Source organism: Gavialis gangeticus, unplaced genomic scaffold (assembly GCF_001723915.1).
Source record: "Gavialis gangeticus isolate Ggan-Ray unplaced genomic scaffold, GavGan_comp1, whole genome shotgun sequence".
Taxonomy (NCBI): domain Eukaryota; kingdom Metazoa; phylum Chordata; order Crocodylia; family Gavialidae; genus Gavialis; species Gavialis gangeticus.
Window position 1 is genome coordinate 5,576,852 of NW_017729007.1, and position 11,599 is coordinate 5,588,450.

The following is an 11,599-nucleotide window of genomic DNA, read 5'->3' on the forward strand; positions in this document are numbered from 1 at the left end:
GAGGGATGTGGACAACATTGAAAGGGTCCAGAGGAGGGCCACCCGCATGATCCAGGGACTACAGGGCAGACCCTACATTGAAAGACTGCGGGACCTAAACCTGTTCAGCCTTCACAAGAGAAGGCTGAGGGGGGACCTGGTGACTGTCTATAAACTCACTAGGGGGGACCAGAAGGGTTTAGGGGAGACACTGTTTCCCCTAGCGCCCCCCGGCATGACAAGGAACAATGGACACAAATTATTAGAGAGTAGATTTAGATTACACATCTGCAAGAATTACTTCACAGTTAGGGCAGTTAGGAGCTGGAACCAACTTCCTAGGGAAGTGGTGCTGGCTCCTACCCTGGGGATCTTTAAGAAGAAGCTTGATGACTACCTGGCTGGACTCATTTGAGTCCAGTCTTTTCTCCCGCCCAGGCAGGGGGTCGGACTTGAAGATCTACAAGGTCCCTTCCGACCCGACTTCTATGATTCTAAGCTGAGGAAATTGGGTCATGCTGAGGAAAAGTTTGGGAAGCACTAGAATGATGTCCTAGGATGGTAAAGCAGGGGTTCTTATCCCAAATGCATTATTAGCATAAATTTCTCTGACCATCCATAATCCCTTAACTTCCACACATAATAAAAAAGATACAAAAAATAAATTAGCATTTTTTCTAAAATGTCATAAATAGTATTCCCTACTTTAGCTGCTGTCCTTTAAATCGGTGGTTCTGAACTGGGGCACTGTGGCCCCTTGGTGGGTTGTGAGCAGGTTTCAGGGGGTCTGCACTACACCCCACCGCACCTCCCGTCCATAGTAAAGCTGTGGCATGAGGGGAGCAATGGCTGGGTCATAGCAGCAGGGTAGTGCTGCAGCCCAGCATGCTAGCGGCTGGTAGCAGGAGGAGGTGAGGGCAGCAAGGCCCTCTGCTCCAGCCTGTTACTCCTTGAGCTGCTAGTGGCACATGGATGGTGTGGGGGTTCTGGTGGTGGCAGCAACAAGTATTGCCGCCCTGCTCAGCCCTTCCATGCCAGGTCCTGCCTGCTGCGCCATGGAGAAAGTTCCTCCCTATGCTGATCTGGCCAGGCTGCAGCCCAGCGCTCACCATGGGCACAAAAATCGGGGGGGGAGGGCTATGTACCCCTAATGCATCCCTATGTCCCTTTACCTTGCCTATGCCCTCCCCGCACACACTGGATATGCAGAAAAGCAGTTGTTGTGGCACACGTGGGCCATGGAGTTTTTGCAGCATGCTAGTGGGGCCTCAGAAAGAAAAAGACTGAGATCCTCTGATTTAGATTACCTGCTAAATTCATTCATGGCTTTACTACATGTAATGTTAAAATCCATCCCAAATTTTAACTCTTGCCACTACATTAAATGCCTACATAAAAAATTGCTTACATTAACAGTTCAACATGTGCGCACATGAATGCACACAAATTTATACCCTCCTTTTTTACTTTCTATTAAAGCTTAATGATAATGAAAGACATTTTCTATAATATAATGATCTGCTTATCAAGGAAGTGTGCTTTATTTTGTAACAGACAATTTTAGATAGAGAGAATTTTTTTCTTCCACACTGTTGCACATTACATTCCTCTGCCTACTTCCTCTTCAAAGGATCTAAGGTTACAGCACTTAAAAATGGACATTATGTAAGTACGTGCACACACTAGAAATCTGTAGCTACAAAAGTGACAAACAAATTTACCTTTGCCATTTGTTCTGCCAGTTGTAGACGTCCATCTAGCTCACGTCTGATCTGAGCTGCTTGTTCATCTGCATTATCCAGCTGAGATATAAAGCAAACAAATTGCAAAAATTAATCATGTAGGATATGCTCTGGTAGAATGGAGCATTTTTATTTTATAGAGTTTAAATATTTAAAAAACAAAGGACTAGCAGAAAAAATACATCCTCTATTTGAATATAACAATTTCTGAATAAATATTACGGTCTGACTTTCAGCAAAAATATAAGAAATGTACATTTGAAGGTGAGACACAAGTTTTAATCATGGCAACTACAAATGCAGAGTACAGGGGTGGTATTGGCTATTCTGTCACACAAAGGGAACAGTATAGAATAGTTGTGCCTAAAACTTTCCAGGTTTTCCTTCACCTTATTCATTTGTTAAATTTACATGCTTCTTTCCCCTCCAAAGATGTTCAGGGTAGGTTACAATAAAAAACAAAATAACGTACCAAGACAGAATAAAATATTAAAATATGATAGTGTAACAAAAGAAATTCCCCCACTCCCACTCTGCTACCTCTCCCCAAGAAGAGAGTTCCATTCCCTCCTCAGCCCCTATCCATTATCTCTATAAAAGATAAAGATCTTTTTCTTCACATTCCCTCCCATCCATACCTATTCCCACTCTTTTGCTTCACATCCTGGTAAGTCTCCCTCCCCCTTAATGTCCCACCCAAGTCCATACCTCTATCTGTCACAGGGAGGCTATGGCTATCTTACCCCACACTCTCTCCTGCCTCACACCATTCCCTTAATGACCCTCGAAAAATCCATAATTCCCCCTTCCACAGTAGTTGTTCCTCCCTGTCACGGCACGGGGTCCTAGGAGCGGCCGTGATCTCTTCTAACGCCCCTACCGTGCCAAGTTAGGTATAAAGCACCCTCGTTCTCACCCATCACGTCTTTGATGGGATCTATATTTATAATGACTGCCTCTTGTCCCCTTGGACACGGTGCTCTGGTCTATCCTGACCCCCAGTTCTTTATGGACCAACTTGGCATGCCCCAGCCTTATGGGCTATGCGTGGCTCCAAGCTCCCCTATACCACGCCTCGCAGATGTCATGGACATTGTCTTGGTCGGTTTCCTTTCTGCGCCCACTCACTGGCGCCCCCAGGCTTGTCACGCAGCCAGCGCCAACTCACTGGTGGCCCCGGACTTGTCACGCAGCCGGCGCCCACTCACTGGCACCTCTCACAATTGGGGCTCAGGTGGCCGTAGCCATGCCCGGCCCCCAAATCCCCTCTTTGGGTCTTACGCCCACTGGGCTCCTTACAATTGGGGCTCAGGTGGCCGTAGCCATGCCTGGCCCCTGAATCCCCTTCTCGGGTCTTCAGTTCCTGCGGGGCTCAGGCAGCCTTGTGCCTACCTGGCCCCCAATCCTCTATGCCCCTTCTCAGGGCTAGGGTCAGTGCCCCCTGAACGTTGTGCCCTCTCTGGGCTTCTTGCCTGTGCGCCCCTCCCTGGGGCTTCTCGGCTATGCTCCCCTCCCTGGCGCTTCTCTCTGCACTCAGGGCTCAGGTGGCCTTAGCCGTACCTGGCCCCTAAATCCCCTACTTGGTTAACCAATTCCTGTGGGGCTCAGGCAGCCTCGTCCTTACCTAGCCCCTGTCCTCTGTGCCCCTTCTCAGGGCTAGGGTAGTGCACCCCTAAAATGCGGTGCCCCACCACTGTGGAGCCCCACTGAGGCCTCCCCTCCAACCCCTATTAGCCTCACCCGGTCCTCTGGTGTCATAACAAACAAACCAACACAATAACACTAGTCAACCGTCTATAACTCTCATTCAAGTCCCTACCAGGGCCTCCTCCACCCAGTATCCTTGACCAGAAGCTGCTCAGGCCATCAGGCTTCCCTACTCTGCTTACTCTCACAGAGCTCCTTCTTCCTCGGCTGCCAGAGGGAAACTGCCTCCCTGGCCTCAGCCTGGATCACCTTTATATAGGTCAGGCCCTGCCCCCTTCTGGTCAGCTGACCAACTGCGGTTGCCCCGGCAACCAACACCTGTCCTTCTATAGGAGCAGGGCACCAGAGTGCCCCTGCGACACTCCCATCCACTCTTCCTTCCCTTCTTCCCCAAATAAACACTGTATAGTATTCATTAAAATATACATATATCATGGGACTGTAGGCCACTCCCATCCCTGCCAAAGGCAAAGCCCATCCCTGCAATGCAACTCATCACCTACCCTAGGGCAACCTGCATTCCCTATAAAGGGGAGGGATATCAGCAGCCCCTACACTAAGCTGGGGGCTGCTGCAGTCCCTGGAGGAACTACAGGGCTACCAGAAACAGCAGTTCGCAGCCCAGGACAGCCTGCAAGACAGTTTATGATGACAAAGCCTCCAAAAATGTATCAATACTCCACAGGCAACAGAACACAGGGTCCTCTTTCAAAGATTTTAAAATTAGTATTTTAGAGAGATGGAGTGAGTGAGTGACAAAAAACAGAGATGATAGAATAGGGAAGTTTTCATCTGATGCATGTACAAAATTTCTACCAATAAAAGTAGATGGAACGAGTAGGAAATCCCTTAGACGTCTTTAAACATAATACTGTTAAGTTCCAGGGTGCTAATGACTGCCACCGTGGTTTGATGGTGGCAGTCATTAGCACCCTGGTGGTTTGATCCACAGATCTTGTTAAAGTTAATAGCTTGCTATGTGCTCATTGATTGGGCTACATGAATACAGATATTTATAGTCCTTCATGAAGTAAAATAGCTGAAACTATTGGGAAGCTAGGGCCGGAGCTGCTGTCAGTACTGTTGCTGCATGGCTGAGCAGAGACTGGAGCAACTGTGTGCTCCGTGTCCCGGGCCAGAGCGAGTCAGAGCTGGAGCTGTGGAGGCTAAGTGGGGGGTCGGGTAGGGGGGAAGGGGAGCAGACTTGAGGGTGCAAATAGCATAAGCAACAGGAAGGGGTCAGGAAGCTTGTCTCTCCTGCCACCTCTCCCCATGCAGTGGTGGTGGTGGGGGGGAGAATTTAAAATGACTCTCCAACAGTTAGATTCTATACATGGAAGATTATAATGACTTTATGGGGGTGGGGGGGAAGGGATCATCTTGAATTTAAAATCACCTTGGATTCAGGTAAATACCATATACTGACTAATCCTAATGAAAATTAAAGCCAACAGAGGTACGAGCTCAAGGTGTAATGACAAGTATTCTACATGTATTTTTAAAATTACATAGAAGGAACTGACTGGGTCAGGTATTAGCGATGTGCTAAAAAGCCTTCCAATCCTATTTCATTAGGAATAAAGCACTGCTACATTTTGATGGCTCTCTCTACCCTTGCAGCTATTCAGCCAGATGTACAAGACAAACCAAGAGGACAAATATTGAAATGTATCCCAAAAAATTCCAAACTTGGGCTTAGTAAGAGAAAGCAGGTTCCAAGTATGAAAAGTCCTTGACTGGCGCATCCACTGATCTACTCCCAGTACAATCTGAGGCAAAGACAACAAACCACTCGGGCCGGATGTAAATGTCTCAGTTCAAATATAATCCTGCATTTTATGAGAACCTACATAAATCCCAACACAAGACTGAAATGGTAAGATGCTGCTTCTTTAATGTAGTTTCCCCCCCCTTTTTTAAATTACAGAGTTATTTTTTGCTTAATTAGCCTGAAAACCCTTGAAATAAGTAATATAACTTTGTTTTGGATCTGTATAAAGTAGGTCAAAATTCTTTATATCTTAAGAAAATATCACAGGATAAAAAAAATCATTAAATAAGTATCAGTTTGAAGAGAATTTAGATAGCTAAATTATATATTCCTGCAAAAAAGAAAAAAGGTTTTTTTCCAACATTTCCTTCAGCTGCTCAAGGACAGCTTTAATGACTGGCTCTCTTATTTACTTGGTTAAATAGCCAAAGCTTTGGATTAAAGACTGAATTCTTTACTTATTTTTCCACTTAAGAAACATACACTAAATGATCACTTTACTTAATGTGTGTATGTTTTTTTTTAATCTGTCTTGAGGAAGCTTGGCATCTTTTAGTTTCCACAATATTTAAGGCAGCCTGTTAGTTGTTTATAATCAACTGCTTGAAAAAAAAAAGTTTTTTTTAATTGCCGTTTCTTCTTGAATTATACATTAATTATACGTGCTTCATTAATTTACAGTAAGCAAGGAACCAAGACTAGAGGGCTACAGTGTAGAAGAGTCTGCTCCAATAATTAAGAAATGTTCATGTGTACTTTACATGATCTTCAACAATACAAATTTTAGTTGATTTTTCAGGCATTTAAACCCATCAGTTTCAGTTACTGCACATGCCCCCAAGTGAAATACAAACCTTGTTTTAGTAAGGCAAGGCAAAATGAAGAAAAAAGAATTTCCCAGTCATGCCTGAATGCTGACTTCAGGGGATCCTGATGACAGTGGCTGTGGCAGTGAGAGGGTTAACACTGTAAGCTCTGACCTTGAAGACTGAACTCCATCCCCTCCCTCCATGAGGATGACAGAGGAAGGCATCATACAGTAGTGTTTGGATAACTATTTTTCCAAGCTTCTGTTCCAGAAAAATATAATCCGCTTCCTCACTTAAGACATGCACCCTAATTTGGTGGGACCGATTTTTAGAAAAAGGAGCATGTAGTATATAAGCAAATACAGTAATTTTTTTGCCATGGTGAGAACTTATGCATCAAGGTTTGGGTTCTCTCTCACTCAACTGCAACTGGGTCATATGTGAAAGGAAGCGAGTCAGCTCCTATTCCGGTTACTAGGCACCTGAATGGACTTGGGTGCCTAAGAGTGAGCCTATTCCAGGCTGCTTGAGTCCCTGAAAAACAGAAAATATACAAGATACATGAGCCCTCCTCTTGTTTGATGCTCGTTGTGACTCAGTCTGACAGCTAAGATGATGGTGTGTTTCAACAATGGGCATGTTAACATTTTTTCCAGGAACTTGGCAGGGTGAAATAGGATCACACTTTTAGCCCCTAATACATGAAATAAAATCTAGCTATGTGCCTCCATTGGAGACATGCATGCTTTTTTGTTGTTGTTTTTTTTAATGAATCTATAGATTTAATTTCTCTTCATGAAGACTCCTTTCTTTATTTAAGTGACGAATGAGGCTTCCGTGGCACCCATGTATGGATACTAAGAAAGCTCAAACTATCGCAAGATTATTAACGTCCTCTAAATCAGCTGGTGAGAGAAGAGTGATTTTGAGTAACATGCTACACTGGCTACTCTGGGCATGTCTACACAAGACATTTATTGCAGAATAGACTAACTAGCTCTTCAGTAAATGTCGCAGTGTCTACACGTGCAGCCCTATTAGGCCACAGGGACCTAATAAACATTGCATCTTACAAGTACTACCCTGCTGCAGAATTTTTAACTTCATAGCAACACATGTGTAGACACTGACATGGCTGGCTGGGGCACAAGGATACTTCAGTGTAGGGGCTGCCTGCCAGCTAGTAGTTTGTGCCCCAGGCAGCCCCTCTGGAGCATGGTAAGATGGATCAGAGTAGTCCTGAGCTAGCAGGCTGATGCCCCCAGGCCTTCTGCCAGAAGGGACTGCTCTGACCTGGCTCAATGTGCTATGGTCCTATGTACATGCAGCACTTGGGAGCAATAAAGTCCAGCATGATATAGTCCAGGGTTTATTGTGTAGCATTAATATGCATGTGTAGATGTGGCCATTTATACCTACCTCTGCCCCTGCAGTTAACTTTAACAAACTAGAGACAAAAATTACACACAAACCGGTATAAGTAATTGGGAACCAGTTCAAATCTGTAACACAACAAAAGTTCAGTGCACATAAACCACTTTCAAAATGGCCAAAACCTGGCTGGATGCATTTTCAAACTTAACTGGTTTAGGTTAAATTGGTTTATTGAACTTCTGTCCCAGATCCCCTCCAGATTCAAGTTAACTCACAGCCCACCAGCATGCTAGGATGCTTTCCACCTCCCTGCAACCCATCCTCACAGTGTGGGCAGGCCAGCCTTGGCCCAAGCTTCTGCTCCAGCTGAGCAGGGAGGTGTGCTCTGGCACCCCCCGGCTTCTGGCTTGAGCCACTGCAGGCATGTGGCTGCATTTCTGGAATAGAAAGTGAATGTCTGTTCCCTTGTTTATCAGTCAATGTACACAGCTTTGACTAACCTGTGAAGAATGAATTGATTCAGCCTCAGGCTTTTTGACTGTTTGTACTTAGCCCTACAGTCTATTCCTGTTTGTTTTAAGTTGGAGGGCATAAGACATGCACAGATCCTAGTGATCATATGTGGAATTAGCCTGACAACCTGGCAAGTATTTCCCTTGTTATATTTTTCTCTAAAAAGATAAGTAAAATGTTTAATGGATACAATAGTGAGCAGCTGGCATTTCTGCCAGCTGGGGCATATAGATTCAAGTAGTGACCTAACATCCTGAAGCCTAAAAGGTATTGTATGCTGATCACATTACAGTGTAAAAAGCATTTACTCCTCAAGTGATAGCTGAACCCCTTCATTCATTGAGCAATACTCAATTCTGCTCAGAGTGGAGCCATTCTTAACCCTCTCAATGAGAAATAAAATTCTTTAATATAAAATGGAACACAGATGTGAAGATGGGGAGAATAGGCACCTTGGTGTTACTTTTTGTACAAAGTCATTCTGCTTGTTGTGTTGTGTCAGATAAAAGACAAGTTTTCAGGCAAAAAAGTCAGTGGCTCTCTGCCCAAAGAAGAATGTATAATCAGTTCTTTAAAATATCCATTAAATCTGTGGTGGCAACAATAGTAACATGGGCAAATCTAGGATTTTGAAGAGTGGGGTGCAGATTATGTGGCATATCATCACATAAGAGAACACATTTTTGTCCAGTTAAAGAAAAACTAGAATCTGTACTTATATGCTGGGAGTCTAGCATTATATTATTGAGTTTAATATCAGAGTGAAAATAAATATATATTTATTAGGATGCTCACTAATTTGTTAAAAAGAACAACAAATGAGGCAAAACAGTCAAAAGAGAGCATTTCATTAGTCCTGTGGTCATTACTATTAAATGTATGCCTCTTATTCAGATTCATAAAGCAAAATTTAGACTTCTTGAGTGTCTTAAGTGTCTCCAAAACTTTACTGTCAGTCATCTGTACACCTGAATTAATATTACCACACTTGAGTTAAGGTTTTTAGCTAGAGCTACAAGTAGTCTGCAGGGCTGTGAAACATAAGAGAGACATTACCAACAACAGCTGACAGACAGCAAAACTGCAGAAGAAGGGACAGTTCTTCAGGACCAGAACTAGACCTAGGCAGGTGGTTTTATAGTTTGGGTAGACTAGAAATCAAAGGGGTGGGGGAGTAAAAATTCATCCCCCTGGATTCACCTCTGAGTAGAAATATAATATAGATCTGATAGATATAGCGATTAGAATTTTCTGGTTGTACCTACTTGCCTCCATACAGAATAAAATGTATTCAGCCCAAAACACCAAGCATTATCAAAAAATTTGTACTCTCTCTCAAGTAATTATTTCTAGACCATAAGTACTGGAGCTACTGGTGGGATACAGAAGAACTGCTCTATTATTTTTCCAGTAAAAAAAGAGTGAAAACTAAGAGCTGGCATTTTTGAGGGGGCTTGAGTTTATGAAGGGGGGCTCTGAATTAAATTAGGTGTGCCTTGAGTCTAAAAATGTTGAACACACTGGTGTACATCAAGTATGTCACAGACCTCAGACTTAAAAATAACTATCCAACATTCAACATCTATATTGGCTATCAATATACAGGTACTTGGTTGATCACATTAGTAATGTTGAAAACACTGGTGTTAATCAAGTATGTCACAGACCTTAGTCTTAAGTGTAGAGACCCCAAAAGAGCAATAAAAAATTAGCAACCCTGTAGATGATTTTAAAGAATCTATAAGTAGAGAACATCATTTAAGAATAATGATCCAACATTCCACATCTATACTGGCTATCAATAAACAGGTACTTGTTGATCACATTAGCAATGTGACTCTTATTTTACTGAGGACTCGCAATCATTTCTGCATTACTTTACAGTAGACATCTACAACGAAAATTTATTTAGAAATGTAATGAGTTTTTAGTTTGGAGTGTACTACAGCTACAAGTAATCAAAGCAATGTTGTCCCTAAACACCAGAATATACTAGTTGTAATAGTTGCTTATACAAGAAATAAAAATGGCTGTCAAGCTGAGCACTCAATTTACTAAAGTAATTAAATGGGTTGTAAAATTTAAATTATTACAACCTCTAGTTTCCTAAGAAGGACAACTATACAAATCAGAGACTTTTTCTCCTTGTTATAGATTATCCTGTTTCCTAAAAATGAAACAAAAACGTTCTTCGGAAGGGAAATTATTATACAACTTCAATAGGTATAAATGACTATTTATTTTAACATGAAAGAATTGCTTTTTTACTTTTGAAATGATGGCTCATTATCACCCTCTTAACGTGACTTATTTTGCAATAATGTCATATAGTTCAATTCTCTAAATAAAACATTCAATTGCTAGGGAACAAAGTTGGTCATGTGTAAATGCCTTAAGACCATTATTATGGAAAGCATTTAACTTTTATCTTAAATACTATATTTAATGCATTATAATAATTTAATATCAGGAGTGCTATAATTTTCCATTTTCGTCTTTCTGACAAAATAACAACTGTCCAGTCCCTGAACTACATTACCTGAGATTATTCCTAAAAAAGGTGAGCATGAATTTAAAAAAATTAGCTTTAACAATACTTTCAAATTAAAACTCCCTTGCTACAATCAAGCCCTTAGTGATTTTCTGAAATAATGTGCATCACTTAAATAGCTAATTGTTAGTATGGAAATTGGGGGATGGAGTGATGCACAGGCAATGATGTGTTTGTGCAGCCTAAGCCACAGAGGAGGCTGTATCAATAGAAGCATTTCTATTGTTTTTACATTCAGATTTACACAGAGTAAATTATAATAATCCAATGTTCATGGATCCCTGTTTCCGGCTCCCCATCTAGAAAAAAGGAGGGCAGAGTTTCCTAATGAACTGAAGGAGATGTAAAGACTTTTTTGTCACTTGCGCTACCTGGTCATCCAAGCAAAGAGATGAGTCAGACAGATTCATTTTGATGCTTTGAAATATCTTAGTGAATGAGGGTTCTACTTCCATGGAATATAGAAGTGTGAACAAGAAAAAGATAATGATACTGTCAGACTAATTCTTCAAAGCATTTCCCTGCCAATCTGCAGTCTGCCTCAGTTGAGCCAGGCTGGTTCCCCTTCATTTAAGAGTTGATCTCTAAAAGACCTTGTGGCATCTTTGAGGGCAGCAGTTGCATCAGTGATATATGAAGCTATATGATGAATATGTTGTGAAAAACTAGGCCAACTGTGGCATGACCCAAAAACTCAGTAAAGATGAAAACTGGATATTCATGGCAATGAAAAATTGTGGATGACAATGAGAAAGACAGTGATCCAGGCAACTACAGTGCTTTTTCCCTGCATTTAATATACAATACCTTAGAACAGATACTGAAAGAAACAACGGTCAAAGATATGGAAGCAAACAGATTTCTCAGCATATAACCAAGTACTTCCTTACTGTTGTAATAGTAGGTAGGGTGTAGGCAGGGTTTTTACCTATGAAGTACTATAGGATGTTCTTGATGTTCCAGATGTAATACCTTGTAGCTTTGTGCGATTATTTGTGATGGCAATTTGGGGGTTTCCTTTAAACCTCCATGTTTGAAGACCTACGCCAAACTCAAACTCTTGAAAGTAGGAAAAACCAGAGCTGGTCACTGAAGGGTTTCTTGCATCTTCCTCTGAAGTTGGGGGCACCATCACTGATAAGAAAATGAAGTG

General features: G+C 42.2%; 1 protein-coding gene across 1 annotated transcript in view; it reads right to left on the minus strand.

The window, feature by feature from the left end:
• CADPS2 (calcium dependent secretion activator 2) overlaps positions 1-11,599 on the minus strand; it is a 794,189-nt gene that overhangs the window by 436,077 nt on the left and 346,513 nt on the right. The window contains exon 4 of the mRNA XM_019509247.1: positions 1,701-1,781. Coding sequence (XP_019364792.1) covers positions 1,701-1,781 — 81 coding nt within the window. The remainder of the gene's footprint in view (positions 1-1,700; positions 1,782-11,599) is intronic.